Here is a 16,776-nt window from a genome sequence, read left to right as displayed (position 1 = left end):
ATTTTTTGTTTTTATTTTGCTAGGAAGTCCAGTGTATCACCAGCCAGGAGTAATTGATTTTTCCCAAATGATTACCTCGTGCATGCTCAGAGGGGTAACTCAAATAAATGTTGTATTTAGATGCCTAAATGTTGTCGTAATTTGGAGCCTTTGATTTAAAACATCGCATATCCTGAGACTTCTGGGCTGATATCTTAATTCCAACTCCTTTGCTACCTCCCTGGCCTCGTAGGTTCTGTGTGAGGAGAAGCCATCAGAAGAAAGCTGTGTATAGAAGAAATGCCAATGAGATCTGAAAAGCCACCTAACAAAAGGCTTTAATTTCATGGATGGAAGGGGATGCTTGCTCTCATGCTTTTACAATTTAGGCTTCCATTCTGATTCCCTGACCTTATAATAAATATCCTTTTAATTAAAATCAAGACACCAAGGGAAACTAGGCAATGCAATGTGGAAAATGTCCAGGAAACATGAAATACTAGCTGATGACAGATAAATGAAACTTACTATACAAACAGTATAAATGTAATAGAAACCTCACAGTTGATTAGAGCTGGCCAAGTACTGCTTGAATCCAGTAATTTTATACTGTAAAAGTTTAGTAAAGTCTAGTGCCAAGGGTGTTGATCTAGAATGTAGTACAAGAAATTTTCAAAGAAATGAGCTCAACTTTTTTGTTTTTTACATTTGGAACTCAAATTCCAAATAATTTTTGGCCTCTCATCTTATCTCCCTTAAGACTGGAATTATTTAAAAGGCCAAATTCATACGTAAGAGAGAGTAGTGGCAAGAATTTTAACATTAGTTGATAAGGCCTAAATGATGTACATGGTAATTTCAAAGAGCAGCTATGCATATTCCTCACTAGATGATGCACGAGTCACTGCGAAACACTGAGACAGTTAAAAAAAATTCATGAATTCAGATTCCCTGAGGCTTAGAGGAGCATCTGGTCTGCCTGGGTTATGGGCAAGGTGATTCCAGCCACTGGCAGTGCCTGTGGGATCTGAGCAGGACACACAAGGAACAAGGGCACGGGATGATGTTCACAGTGTGTTTGAGCTTGTTGGCATTGACACCCTTCGAGGAGGGCGGTAAAGAGGCCACACCTAGGGACCCAGGAATCTGACTTTCAGCCAATTCAGCATTCTCTGGGCTTATGTTTCCCAAACGGTCTTTGGCAGAATGTTAGTGTCCTTCCAGACATCAGTGTCAATAGGTGTTCGGGAAGGACTAGTGCCCTTCTAGATGTCAGTATGTTAATGAGTAAGGGTCAAGGGAGGATTCCAGGTCAAAAGAAGTTTAGGTGAACAACGTCTGGAAATGCTGCCCCTGATACTTGCATCATATTTTGATATGTAACCAGGTTTAAGGACCACAGGCCAGGAAATGTTGAAGGAGAGGAGTAGATTCACTTATAGGAGGTAAGAATATAAGGAAGCTACCTTAGTGCCAGCATGGTTCCAATTTTCTAATTTTTCATGTGAGGAAATGAAGGTTAAAAGATTTGCCTTTGATGGAGGCAGATCTCATATTTATGGAGGCAGATCTCATATTGGAACCCCCTTGTCTTTAATGACAGCTTGCCTCTTTCCAGCTCACCTAGGGGCATGAGGATGGTGGCGGGTGGGTTTCCAGGCAAGTCGCAGGGCCAGCCCAGCAGGGATGAGGGAAGCCACGAGGGCAAGGTGGAGATGAGAACAGACTGGCGTGTGGTGCAGAGCTCTGAGGCGAGGGCAGGCCATGGCAGGGCTCTGCGTGCTAGTGGGAAGCAACCTTGTCAGCTGCAGAGAGAGGTGTGTCCAGATGGGAATGGGTGGAGGCTGGAAAGGGATCCAGAAAGCACGATGAGTCTAGGCCCATGATGCCTGGCTAAGGAACGGCTTGTACTTGTCAGGTTTCTGCTAAATATGCTTCAGTGAATCCCTTTGGTGATGTTAGGTTTGGTTGTCTGGCCCTGAAAATGAAATGCTGTGCTTAAAGGTGTGGAGGGCATTATTTGAAGAATTTATTTTTATTTCAATTTAAGGCATGTCAAGTTCCTGATTAGTTTTTGTCCCTTGCAATTTGTCATTCATTGAACTACCCTAGAAATTCAATAAAGTGAATTAAACATGATCCTTTACATAATTCTTTAAAAACTGTTCATAAGATACCTACGAGGCCTTTAAAAACAAACCCAAACAAAAGGGAACCGCATTTTGTTTCTCGCGGGAGAAATTCTCAAAGCACGCACAAGATCCTCTCCCAATATTTGCCGTTATTTGAACAGAAATATAATGGTTTGCTTTCACCTTAATAGTGTAGTTTAATTAGCTGGGCTGCAGAAGAATTCCAACTCTACAGCAGGATCTCTTTTTATTTTCTCTCTAGTTGTGGTAAGAAACACATAACCTAATCTTAACCATTTTTAAGTGTACAGTTCAGTAACGTTAAGTATGTTCACCTTGCTATGCAACGAATCTCCAGAAACTTTTTCACCTGGCAAAATATGGCAAGATCTTTTGATTCAGGTTCCTGATATACAATCAACCCCCTAATAAAATGGGCAGATTTCTAGGATCTTATTTAAGAAGCTGATAAAAGTGTCTTTTGTTATGTAATATTTGATACATATAAAACAATGTGTGTAACATACATGTAATTTATGAAACCTGATAATAATAATACAAACACCCATGAAACTACCATGCCCTACAGTTCCACCAGTTTGTGGGTTCCTTTCGTATCCATTCCCCTTCCCCCCTTTAGTTTAGTTTGGAAAACATATGAATTACATAGTAGGCACTGTACTTCTTTGTGGGATGATTTTCTGTGACAAGTTTCTCCGTCCCCTGGAGGAGTTCATTATATAGTGACAGGAACATATATATGAATGAACACTTGTGACAGAATGAGAAAATTCGCTAATAGATGTGTGAAAAAAGTGCTATGAAAACCAAGGGAGGTTGGCGCTAATTCTCCCCAGGTGGGAAAAAGGAAAGCTACTGAGACGGAGTGATCAGCGAACCGGGCTTTGAAGAAAGAGGAATTGTTGACAGAGTAGATAAAGAAGATGAAAATATTTCAGCAAGCGGAAACAATATAAGCAAAGAGATCATTAGTAGCTATGAGGTATGTTCAAGGAACCCCAAAGAATAGAGTGTGCCTGGAGATGGCCCTCCTTCCATTTAGCTCCTCAATGAGCTTTGAGATATACTGAGTAACAGTCTGTCTTGAGCCAGGCATGGTTATGCGCTGGGGAACTACAGCCCTGGCTTCCAATAGCATATGTCTACAGGGGAAGATTGACAAGCAAATGATCAGTTACAACGCCATGGTCAGTGCCATGAAGGAGTCTGCACAGGGTGCCGAGGGGGTCCGGGCACAGGGAGGAGTAGGTGGGAGGTGAGGTGGAGAAGTGGGGTGTGGCCGGGTTGAGAAGGGTCTACGTACGCCATGTCAAGGAATTTGAAGTCTGCTTTAGAGATCTTGAACAGTCAAGAGGATTTGGGGCATGGAAGTGAGTGGGACCATGACCTGATTAGTTTTCTTTCTTTTTTTTTTTTTTTTTTTTTTTTTGTGCGGTACGCGGGCCTCTCACTGTTGTGGCCTCTCCCGTTGTGGAGCACAGGCTCCGGACGCGCAGGCTCCGGACGCGCAGGCCCGGCGGCCTTGGCTCACGGGCGCAGCCGCTCCGCCGCATGTGGGATCTTCCCGGACCGGGGCACGAACCCGCGTGCCCTGCATCGGCAGGAGGACTCTCAACCACTGCGCCACCAGGGAAGCCCTAGTTTTCTTTTTTTAAGGGAAAAAAACCTAGTGACAGTGAGAAAGGCTAAAAGAGCAGTTAGGAAGTTATTGCAGTAGTTCAGGCGGGAGATGCAGAACCTCAGGCTAAGGCAATGACATTCGTTCATCCATTCATTCCACAACTATTTATTAAGCAACTAATGAGTGCCCCGTATTATGCTTATGCTGGGGTAAAGGGTGCAGATGGATGTATCAGATGAGATGGTGTGTGAGAGAAGAGGATGCTCTACAGACACCTGTGAAGTGAGAGAAGACTAGGAGAGACAGAGGAGACCTTGGCAATCACTCTTCAGTCTAGAGTTTGGGCAGCTCAGAGGATGGTGACATATCTATCGATGAAGAGCAGTTCTGGGGAAAACATGATGAATTTAGCTGGGACACGATGGGGAGAGATGCCTACATTTGAGATGCCCATTGGGTACCAATACTGTGGGCCTGGTCTTCTGAAGCCGAGGCCAGCAATGGGTGGACACATTAAGTAGCCATCAGCATATCCATTGTAGCTGAAGTCATGAGCATTAGTGATATTGCCCAGGGACAATGTGTAGAGAAGGTTGAAGACAATCCTGGAGAACAAGAGATGAGTGGCAGCAGGAGGAGACAGGGGAAAACTGAAGACAGATTTAGAAGAGTCGGCAGCAGCCAGCAGAGGAGAGAGTTGAAAGAAGAGAGTGCCCATTGCTGAAAGAGCTAAAGTAGAAGGCAAAATGAGCAGAGATCCCTGGCTGGGGAGTTCAGGCTTGCAATGTATGGACTAGAGCAACGATGCTGATGGAGGCCAGGGTGCAGTGGGCCGAAGAGTGAATGGAAGGAATTGTGGACAGTCTGCTCTGCAGAGAAGTTGGCAGATGAAAGGGAGGGAGAAGGAAGAGGGCGGCTTGAAGGAGGAATAATGTATGAGAATTTTTAAAGGTTGAAAGAGGCCAGTAGGCAGCAGGGAGGAAGACAGTGGAGAGGAAAGGATGAAGATACCATAGGCAGAGGCGAATGAGAGAGAACAAAATGAAGGACATGAGTGGTGAGAGAGGCAGAGGGGCCAGGCTGCATCCGGGGAGGGGAGGGATGTTGGAGCAGCACGCATGAAAGTGCTACTTGAAGTGGAAGGTTTCTCACAGGACAGCTTCCACCTCTCACTGAGGCAGAAGGGTAGGCTGTCTGTTGAGAGTGAAAGAGCCAGAGATAGGACAGTCCTCTCCGGGAGAACGGGAAGTCTGGGAGAGACACCATGGGGGTGGAGTCTGGGGCTCCACAAAGATGAGGTGAGAGTTTGCTAAGCAATGAGAAGGCCTCGTAAATGAGCAGTGGCCCCAACAACATGCTTGGGCAATTCTCTTCTGAAGGGATCATCATGGAGTAGGAGAGGAGAAGACTATCAATTGCTCTGTCTCGGTATAAGGATGGGGCAGGGCAAGTGGGCTGGGTGTTAAGTAATCGAGGGTGTTCATGAGAGCGTCAACATGGGGTCCGTAGGTTAAGACACCAGGCAGGCATTTATCCTCTCCCCCAGATTTTTGATTCGAAGGAGCCAGCCCCCATTGCTAATCAGAATCTATCAGTGTCTGGTGACCCGCTGAAATTTAGGCAGGATGTGATGGCCTTTGCCTGTGTACGTAAAGCTACCATCCTAGTTAGACTGCAGGCTTTCAGGGTGCTGCCTCTTGGCTGGGATGATGGTAGACTCTCAGGGTTACCTGCATGTTCTAGATCTGTATTAGATAATATTTACCTCTAATACCACTGATTCATTGTGGACTTTTTTCCTCCATATGTTCATACGTTTACTCATCCAGTACATTTCAACTCTTTTTCCCCATGATCCTCTTCTCATGCAGATTTCCTAGTCTTCCTTTTTTTAAAGTTCAATTTAGAGATTTCAATAATATTGGACCAAATTTATAAGTGGGTGGAGTGTCCATAGCATGACTTAAAGCGTTCTGGCAATGCCCTTTGTGGAACTGAGGCAGGGTTTTATTTATTCATTTATTTTTTTGTAAAATATTGGCCCCTGAATTCCCTTTTTGAAAATGCAAATAAGCACAGGGTACATAGGCCGATGACTCTCTCTCTTCCAATGTGAATATTTTTTGTGCCAGTGAATAAAGTTAGGAATCTTAGAAAGCAAAGATTTACCTGGGGTTACTGAGGGCCACGTTGGGAAACACTGGAAACTTTGGATCCAAGACCTGGCCAATTCTCTGTCCATCAGTCATTACTGATAGATTATTCTCTGCTACGCGGGCAATAAGTTAACCCAGGTTCCTTCTAGGTGGGAGATAAGAGCCAGCTGGGAATGGGGTCCTTCCAGAAAGGCAAAATGCAATGGGTAACACCAGTCACTCTCAGCCTTCAGATTCCTTCTTCCAGGACCAGCAGGAGGCAAGAGGATGCTGACGGCTGCAGAAGCCTGGCCTCGTAGTGTCTATCATGCCTGATCTGGCCATACTGGTCATTACATGTTAAAATGCTCTTTATGATTAGTAAATAGTGACCTGAGTGCCTGCCCTTGTACCCCTGCCACCCTACAGGACTTCATGGACCATCCCCCATCCCACCCCATATCCAGCCACTAAAGGGTTAATGTTTGTCTCAATTGGGATGGAGGCCTTGCCAATTGTTAAAGATTTTGAATATTATTCCCCGGAAGAACTGTGCAGAAGCGGGAGGAAGGCAAACCTCATGGCTCCTCATGTTACAGACCCTTTCTGCTCTCTGGCTATTTCCCATCATGGAGATATGGCTTTGGTACCAGGCCATGGGGTATTTCCCACACTCAAGACAGGGCAGGGAGGTTTCAGGACCGTCATTTACAAGGATGCCCTCTGCTAGTCCCAGACTGTGGTGAGGGCGTGCTGTCACGCGGGGGAGAGAAACTTGCTGCATACGGCATCCTGGGGTGCGGGGAGATGACGTTTGCCCTCCTTCCTGTATACTCCCTTTAGAAAACACGTGAATTTACCCTGTCCTCCTCAGAACATCATCACTCATAAAGGAAGCCAGCGATCAACGAGTAATTTGGGGAGCACACTAAGCATCAGAGCCCCAGACAGCTTTCAGAAATATGTGGAAGGGCAGTTTTTAAATGCTTCATAAACAGGAAAATCAGTCTCTAAGATCTTCCCTTGTAAAGAAATTCCTCAGGACTTACAAAATCAGGCCACATTAAGACATTTTTGCTGTCTTCCAAAGCAACATAGGCTTAGCCAGATAGATTCGCTGAAAAATATTCTGAATATTGCAAAGCAATCTGACCTTGTGTGATCCTGCCTCCAATAATGAACGGCATTAAATAAGAGACATTTTCCTGGAAATTAAAACCACGATAAGATATCACTGCATGCCTGTTAAGATTGCTATCATCAAGAAGACAAGAGATAACAAGTATTAGTGGGAATCCTTGTACACTGTTCATGGGAATGTAAATTGGTGCAGCCACTATGGAAAACAGTATGGAGGTTCCTCAAAAAATGAGAAATAGAACTACCATATGACACAGCAATTCCAATTTTGGGTATATATCTGAAGGAAACAAAACCACTATCCTGAAGAGATACAGACACCCTCATGTTCAATGCAACATTATTTACAATAGCCAAGACATGTAAGCAACTTAAGTGTACATTGAAGGACGAATGGGTAAAGAAGATGCGGTATACATATACGATGGAATAGTATTCAGCCATAAAAAAGAAGGAAATCCTTCCATTTGCGACAGCATGAATGGACCTTGAGGGCATTATGCTAAGGGAAATAAGTCAGGCAGAGAAAGACAAATACTGTATGATTTCATTTACATGTGGAATCTAAAAGAACCAACTTCATAGAAACAGATCAGATCTGTGGTTGCCAGAGGTGGGGGCTGGGGTACAGGGTTGGGGGTGGAGGAATTGAGTGAAGGTAGTCAAAATGTACAACTTCCAGTTACAAGATAAAGCTCGGGGCGTATAATGTACAACAGGATGACTACAGTTCAGAATACTGTATTGTACATTTGACAGTTGCTAGGAAAGTAATCTTAAAAGTTCTTATCACAAGGAAAAGTGTGTACTATGTGGGGTAATGGATGTTAACTTACTATGGTAAACTTTTTGCAATATATACACGTACCAAATCATTAAGTTGTATACCATAAACTTATAAAATGCTATCTGTCAATTCTATTTCAATAAAACTGGAAAAAAGAGACATTTCTCACTCATATAAATTGAATGCCATACAGTACGGTTATATATTCCTATTATAGTAAATATTTTAAAATATTAATAATAGTAATTATTAATAATAATACAAGGAACAATCTTAAGCAGATATATAGATAATCCTTTAATTTTCACCATCTACCTATGAGGTCAGAGCTCTCATCGTCCTCATCATATAAATGAGGAAACTGGGGCACAGAGAGGTTAAGTAACTTGCCCAAGATCACACAACCAGTAAATGGTGGAGTACTGCTTGGCTGTTGTATTGTTCCTAGCTGTCCCCACCCAGAGGTAACTGTTTTTAATAATCAAAGGGACTAAGTGAACAAAGGGTGATGCCTACTACAACAGAAGCCCCAGTGTTCACCTCAGGCTGCCACCGCCAACACTCCCAGCCACCCTCTTCTTTAAGAGCCCTCTGAAAGTTTTCTTCCCCCGAGAATTCCAGACTTGAAGATATGCTTCCTTTTGAATCACCATAGAAAGCAGTCTGGCTGCCTCAGTGTTTTTTTTAACCTTAAAAATAAAATGGTTATGCAGCCTTAAGTATTTAAACATTTAAATCTGGGGCTGCTGTGCTTAAGACTGCTTAAAATCTTGGTGAAATCACTCCAGCCTGGGTTACACTAATTGACCTGAGACTTGCACCTGTCCCTCCCACCAGGGTCCCTCCCACCCACACATTCTTGTCTGCTACGAGTCATCTTTTCCCCTCAAAACCAGAGGCTTCTGTTGGTGCAAAAGCCTCTTTCTTTCCAGAATCCTTGCCACAGGGATCCACATCCTGACTGAGTTTTGCATTCATCCATTTATCATCTCTTTAAAGTGTTGTTTGAAACCATTTCTCCCTTTTGTTCAAGTCTAGTGCTCTATGAGGCTTCAGTTTCTGTCCTACACACAGATTTGAGTCGCCTTGCACTGTATGCTAAATGCTGGATTTCCAGAGATAAAGTGAAGACAAGCTCTAGCCTGGAGATGCTCACCATCTATTTTCCTCTGCTGGGCCTGCCATGGAAGAACTGAGATGCAGGGAATGGAAGAAGCTGTGGCAGTGGAGCAGCGCTCGCTTCAAACGCACCTGCCTTTACAGCGCATGCTCTGATTGTGCATGAAGTCAGGGCATGTGCTAGAACTAGACTTGCAAGAGCTAATGTTTTCTTTTCATTTGGATATTACTTTGTTTGGTCTTTTCCTGGTTTGGGGGCCAGGGAATAGAAACTGATAGACAAGCACATATCATTTGGGCACGGCAGGTGATGGCGGGTTATCCCAGGCCCTGCACTATTTGGGGATGCTGGCCAGAGCTATGTGGTGGCTCCAGGTGACGGTGATGGGGAGGAGATCCTTACTGATCTTGTGCTGGGCACATAGAGGTGTGTCCTATAAATGGTAGCTAAAAGAATAAAATAAAGGTAGGTGCCACTCTTTTTTTTTTTTTTTTTTTTTTGCGGTACGCGGGCCTCTCACTGTTGTGGCCTCTCCCGTTGCGGAGCACAGGCTCCGGACGCGCAGGCTCAGCGGCCATGGCTCACGGGCCCAGCCGCTCCGCGGCATGTGGGATTCTCCCGGACTGGGGCACGAACCCGTGTTCCCTGCATCGGCAGGCGGACTCTCAACCACTGCGCCACCAGGGAAGCCCGGTGCCACTCTTTATTGTTAAAAATAAAGAGGCCTCAGGCACTTTCTCAGATGGACTGACTAGTTGCTAAGACCAAGGTGGCTTTGGAAGAGTATCAGCTGGTGCAACTCAACAAGTGTGTGTGCGTGTGTGTGCATACGTGCACATGTGCCACACACACACACGCATGTGTATTTATTACACATCAAGTAACACTCATCATTTACAGTATTCTGCTGATCCTTCCTAGGCACTGCACCCAGAGCAGCCCCTTCAGCTGCTCCACCCAAAATGGTGTGTCCATTGGCAAACCGTAACGCATACTGACTCCTAATGACTCATGATTTTATCGATCATGTTAGTTTCTTTTTTTTTGCATTATGTGGGCCTCTCCCTGCTGTGGTCTCTCCCGTTGCAGAGCACAGGCTCCGGATGCGCAGGTTCAGCGGCCATGGCTCACGGGCCCAGCCACTCCGCGGCATGTGGGATCCTCCCGGACCGGGGCACGAACCCATGTCCCCTGCATCGGCAGGCGGACTCTCAACCACTGCGCCACCAGGGAAGCCTGATCGTGTTAGTTTTTGCCAATTTTGTAAAAATTGTACAAAAGACGCTAGACTTATTGTTAATTATTTACACAGTTTCTTGTTGCCCTCTACCTACTCATGGTCCTGTTAACCTGTGTCATTCTTTGCTTTGAGCCGCCTGAGGTCTGAGGCCGGGGGAGAAGCTTGGGGCACTTACCACGGTGCAGCAGAGGGGCCAGAACCACCAGAGGAGAGCCAGGGCCAGAAGCAGGAACAGGATCAGCAGGGCGATCGCCAGGATGGAGCCATCGGACTGCGGGGCCAAGAGAGAGGGCGGTCAGCAGTGGGGCCGGCTGTGCGCGCAACCAGCATGTGAGCTTGGGGGGCAAGGCAATACCTGTGGTCTCTCCCTCCCCGCACTCCCATCCCCAGTATGCAGATTTAAGTCCCAGAGAAGAGCACAGTTTGCCAAGTAAACTGTGCTGCCCAACATTCTGGGCAACACACTCTATGTAGTCAGTTCTCATGAGAAGTGGGTTTGTCTTTTCAGGGAGGCCCCATTCTTCTCTTGGAACAACAGCCTGAAGGACCAATCCTGCAGGAGACAGAGCAGATGGCTGCCTTTGCAGCTGGGCACTGAGATGGCCTACCACCGCCATCTGCCTCCGGACCATCACCCTGTGCCCGGTGACAGCCTCCCACTCCCTGGAACTGCTGTTCCCGCCACCCCTTGGGCTGGACTTGGGACAATTCTCAACTCAGCCTGCTTGCCTGAGCCCGTGTCTCGTGGGTGCGTGTAAGAGAGTCACGAGGCAAAGTCTAGAGCCCACTGATGGGATGTGATAAAGGGCAGAGGGATTCCAGGGAGTAGAGGGTGAGGCAGCTTCTGCTGACCCTGGGAGGGGAGGGGTGTGGTGACTGAGTCAACGCTGCTCTCGGGTCCAATGAAGCAGGCGCCCAAGACAAATCATGCCCACTTCCAAACATGCCTAGGCCAGTCCCCAAGACAGACAGTTGCCATGGGCTGACATGATGATTAACTTTCATCAACAGAGATCCCACTCCCTCGGTGTCAGTATTCTGGGGCTGCTGGTTCAAGGGAGTAGATTTAAGTCCCCGCCACCACCCCTTCTTCCCAGCTACCGGGAGTGCAAGTGGGTACAACCTTTGGAGCTGGGGGCGAGGGGCAAGTTGTCACAGGTATTAATTGTCATAGGTACCCCTTCTGAATATAGCTGGCAATATAGCTCCCCCCCCAAATCAGATATGTTTGCACAGATGCTGATGATAAAGGAAAGCAACCTAAATGTTTAACAATTAAGGAATAGTTAATAATACATGGTAGAACCACCAATTACTCTGTAGACATTATATTTACACATAATATTTAAATGACCTGAGAGAACAGCCCTGATATAATGAGTGGACTTATGTTTGCCAAGAGGGAGAGAGAGACTGAGGGCTATTTACTCAAACAGTAATGGTGATTTTGCTGGTAGTGGATTTATGGTAATTAAAAAAAAATCTGTCTTTGCCTTTCTTTTTCTTTGTTGAACATTGCACAATGAGAAAGTAAACTCTTGAAGTTGTATTTTAAAAATCTGCACTTGGGGCTCCTCCCTATGGTATCAGGGCTCACGTGGCCCTGGGGTTCTCACCCAGGATCAGTGGACCTATGGGGTACACAGATGGGCTCAAGTGGATGGGAGGTGTGACCCTCCCGAAACAACACTCATGACCTTCAGAGCATGTGTCTTCAGGGGAGACTGTTCACAGCATGATCAGACTTTCAAAGCTGCCCTCTCCCCAACCATTTACAGAGGGGGAGTTGGATGGCCCGTCCGAGGCTACACAGCAGGTTAATGGCAGAGCTGGGGCGTGACTCACCCCTACTCTGAGTGCTCAGTGGGGGCTACTGGAAGCTGTTTAAAGGCAGCTTTTACTCCCTGGAATGTCTTTGACCCAAAAGCCAGGGAACTAAACACTCAGATCCCACCAAGCCAAGGCTTGGGAATGCCAGATTGTCCCCGAGGGAGCTGCACCTCACAAGTGCAGGTGCAGGGCTGGGCAGTGGGTGGGGAGAGGGCACAGCAGCCAGAGGACGCTCTTGGACCCACAACGTTTATGCAATGAGCTACGGCAGACGGATGCTCTCCTTGAAGATACAAAGAAATCCCGTGTGTTCTCCAAACTTACTGTTAGTCAAGGACAGCCCCCTTGATCTTTCAGTCTCTACGTTCCATGCCCATAAAATGGAGATACTGAACCTCACCTGCCTCATTGCATTGATGTGAGGGGAAAATGAGCTGTAAGATGTAAGCAGACATGGCTGGACAAGTGGGACGGAAGCTATCAGGTCAGACGCTGAGCTGTAACTCATCCTCCCTTTGTTTCCTCGTGGCCAGCAAACATGGTGGCCATTTCAGATCATAAGTCTGTTTGCCGTCGGAATAATAAGTGGTTTGGTTACTGCAAGGCTTATAAAACAGTGGTCTTTCAGTATAAGGTTATAATTTAGTAAAGACTACAGACTGCATTTATTCCCATTATATGCAATCTCCCCTCTCCTGATTTTACTTTCACTCTAGAGAGAGGAACTGAAGCAGAAAAGCTGATATATTGTGGGGAAAATTATTTTAATTCCTTCTGGAAAAAGAAGGAATTTTCCTGTGAAGTGGGGAGGGTGGAGGACCGGGACCACAAGGGGAGAGGGGAGGCTTCAGCTCCTGAAGGAGATTTCCTGGATTCAGACAAAGCTTCATCCGGCCCGTCTCTGACCAGGCTTGGTCTGCCTGGTCCCAGCCCTCCCTTCCGTAGTAAAGGAGGACAGCGTGGGGCTCAGCAGGGGCAAGGTGCAGTGGGGACGCTGGGGGAGTGGAAACGCAGTGGGGCAGACACTCCTGGAGGGACTGACCCTTGCTCTGGATGCAGCCCCCAGTAAAGCCCCCCAACGCACTGCCTGGTTTTCAAGATCTTCCAGCACCGTTATATACAAACACCCAGTGTAAAAGGGTCACCGTCAGACAAGAGGCATGAATCTCTGATGAACTTAGACATGAAGCTAATGTCCTACAAGTAGGTAACATGTGCATGCAACCTCGGAGGAGGTTCGTTCATGGATTCATTCAGCAAACGTTTACTGAGGGTCCGTCCGGTGCCCACGGAGCAGACCTCAGCGGTAAGGATGGATCACACAGAACCAAGGTGCTCATGGTCTGATGAGGAATATGTATCAACCGTTACCCACACTCAGGGGCCTGTGTGTTGTTATTCAACAGCTGTACACGCAGCACCTTTAATTAATTAATTTATTTTTGGATAGTTTTTATTTTATTTAAAAAACTTAAAAAATTTTTAACACAATTTTAAAGGTTACTTTCCATTTGCAGTTATAACAAATGGTGAGCTCTATTCCCCGTGTTGTACAGTACATCCTTGAGTCTATCTTACACCCAACAGTTTGAACCTCTCGCCCCCCCAACCCCTCGGTTGCCCCTCCCCAACCTCCCGCCCGCCACTGGTAACCACTAGTTTGTTCTCTATATCTGTGAGTTTCACGCAGCACCTTTTATGTGCCAGGCAGTGAAAAAAGCAAACAGTCTCTTGAGTCTTAAAGCTTACATTCTGGTGCAATAGTAGTAATGATAGTGATGATAATAATACTTGTTATCAGTATAGCTCGTATTTATTGAACACTTACTATGTGCCAGGGACTGTCCTTTCTAAATATGTACTAACATGCTTTCCATGTGTTAGTTCACTTAATATTAACAACCTTATGAATTCAATAATATTGTTTTTTTCCTATCTTACAGAAAAATACTGAGGCAAGGACAGAAGAAGCAACTTGCCCAAGGTCACAGGGAGAAACCAGAATTTAAAACTGGGCCATTTGGTAAGACATGAAAGCAACCTAAAGGTCCACTGACAGATGAATGGATAAAGCAGATATGGTACATATATACAATGGAATACTACTCAGCCATAATAAAGAATGAAATAATGACATTTGCAGCAACATGGATGGACCTAGAGATTATCATACTAAACGAAGTAAGTCAGACGGAGAAAGACAAATACCATATGATATCACTTATATGTGGAATCTAAAATATGGCACAAATGAACCTATCTATGAAACAGAAACAGACTCACAGAGAACAGACTTGTGGTTGCCAAGGGGGAGGGAGGGATGGATTGGTAGTTTAGGATTAGCAGATGCAAACTATTATATAGAGAATGGATAAACAATAAGGTACTACGGTATAGCACAGGGAACTATAGCCAATATCCTGTGATAAACCATAAATGGAGAAGAATATGAAAAGGAATGTATATATGTGTATAACTGAATCACTTTGCTGTATAGCAGAAATTAACATTGTAAATCAACTATATTTCAATAAACTAAATTTTTAACAGAGTTGGGCCATTTGGTTCCACAGCCTACAAGTTCAACCAGCAGGTTACTGCCCTCAGCAAGCACTAAGTGTCTGGAACTAGCACTGAGGAGGTGACACTGGATTCTCGCCCTCAGGGCGAAGGAGAGCTTGGCATTCCTGCACAGAAAGCAAACACAAAGTGCATGGTGTAGGGGTGAAGGAGGCAGGGTCCCCACTGTTGGAGCCCAAGCTGAGGGGCGTGGCTTCTCTCTTGAGCCTGAGTGGCTTCAACCTGGGGAGACTGTGATCGGACTTGTTTCTTGGGAAGTAAATGCTTTCAGTGCATAGAGTATGGACCTGAGGGGAAGACTGGAGGTCGAAGGCCCAGGTGGAAGGCTCCTGCAGTCCCTCCCAGTCTTTTAGGATGACATCTTACAGGGTCACTCCTTCTGAAACTCTTGCATTGTCATGGATGTCTTTGTACTAATTTTACTAACGATACCGACTGTTATTGTGTGCTATCTGCATTCCCGGCGCTAGGCAAAGTGCTACCTATGCATGAGCTCATTTAATTAAACGAGCCTTGTTAAAGCAGTCTTGTTGCAGGAACTGTTATCCCCTTTTTGAATAAGGAACAAGGAGACTCAGCGAAGGTATGTAACTTACGCAGACCCTTCCTGTACCACTTATGGACATATTTATATGCCCTCAATTTTAATGTTGCAAAACTGGGAATTGAACCTTCACAGTCTGATTTTAGAACCTTGTGCCCTTCCACTTCATCATTACACTCTAATGCCAGATTTATAAAAAATTCGCTTAAGAAATATCTATACTTGAAAGACTAAACATAAGGCAGCTGCATGAGAGACTGAGACCGTGTTTGTAATCGCTCCATCTGATGGAAGGAAGTTCATCCACACGGCTCCGGGTGGATCAGAGAGTCACATAGTGCAAGTGTATTTCAGAGTGAAGTCCGAAAGGGATGGAGGCCACAGCAGGGCCTGGTTGCCCCTTATGATCTTGAATTGGAATTTCTTTCAATTACCTTGTGAAGAGGAATTGACAATCATGTAAGGATGGCTCTGTGTTACCTGTTGAATGAATATGAGTATGTAGTAGAAATACATACACATCTGCCCTGTTTAGTATCTGCTTCATTCGTGAAATTAGTTCAGCTACTCTAAATGAATCCTTTTGCATTTTCATCTAGTCCCAAGATGAAAAGCCCCTTTGGGTGCTAAGACTCTGCCATGGGCCGGGAGGCATGTGGAATGCTCCACAGCCCACACCATGTAGCCTGGTGGCCCAGAACCCGGCTCTGTCCTCCTGCACTGGTGCAAACCGCCTTGGCTCCTTGGGCTTTGGCCTCCAACCTACCCTCCTGTGTCCCAGCTCACTGTCTGCTGGCACACCCTGTGTTACGCGCTGCCTGCTCCCCAAAGCTTCTTCCTGGATCGGAGCTCAGGAGGGTCATGGGCTGACCACTGCTCTCAGCCTGACTCAGGACAAGCGTGTGGACTCGGCCTCTGCTCCTCCCTTCACCAGGGCACAGGGTGGTAGGACTGCAAAGACCCCTGGGCCCACACGGCCTCCACCATGGGGCTGAGCAGGGCCATTTGGGTCAGGGCCTAAATGCGCCTGCCCAGGCTCTGTCTTGGATGGCTAAATGGCAGGAGGCGAGGTGGCTTCCTCACCACGCAGAAGTTCCGAACCAGCCAGCCTCCAGGCTTGGAAGCGGTTGCATCCTCCAGGCTCTCTGACGCCGGGGAGGGGAGCCTGAGTGGGGCCTTGACTGGACTTGACTTTCTGACAAGAAGCGAGAGCAGGAGCTGACCTGCCCAGCAAACTCTGCTCCTGTCCTTGCTGGGCAGCCTCTGCATGGAATTCTCTGGAAGCTTTGAAAGAGATTTCAGAAGGGAAGACAGCAGCAGATAAATAACCAAAGATTGCCTCCTGCCACTGTTATCTTCCCAACAGCCTAGATACCAACACAAGTTAATTTCTTATTTTCTTTAAAAAGGAAAAATAAAGTTTAATAAATCAACATGGCCCTTTGGTTTAAAATATTTTCAGCAGGAGGTGGGGGGCTTTGGGGTGTGACTAGAGATGAAAGGAAGCGGTGCTAAGGAGGTACATCTTCCAGTTAGGGGAGGGGACATCCAATTTCTTCAATAAGTAGTAGTTTTATGCCTTTTTCCCTATGAACGCTGAGGTGTAAGATGTCACAGAGGCCTGCGGTGGAGCACGCAGACACAGAA

The 16,776-nt window shown here is 46.1% G+C and overlaps 1 protein-coding gene across 1 annotated transcript in view; it reads right to left on the bottom strand.

Moving 5' to 3' along the window:
- The window catches only part of ANTXR1 (ANTXR cell adhesion molecule 1), a 243,880-nt gene that overhangs the window by 90,713 nt on the left and 136,391 nt on the right, over positions 1-16,776 (bottom strand). The window contains exon 13 of the mRNA XM_082672424.1: positions 10,351-10,446. Within this exon, the coding sequence (XP_082528550.1) occupies positions 10,351-10,446 (96 nt within the window). The remainder of the gene's footprint in view (positions 1-10,350; positions 10,447-16,776) is intronic.

The sequence above is a fragment of the Grampus griseus genome (assembly GCF_964374135.1).
Source record: "Grampus griseus genome assembly, chromosome: 15".
In the NCBI taxonomy this organism is placed as follows: domain Eukaryota; kingdom Metazoa; phylum Chordata; class Mammalia; order Artiodactyla; family Delphinidae; genus Grampus; species Grampus griseus.
The sequence above is the reverse complement of the archived record's forward strand: the minus strand, read 5'-3'. Positions and strand labels throughout refer to the sequence as shown.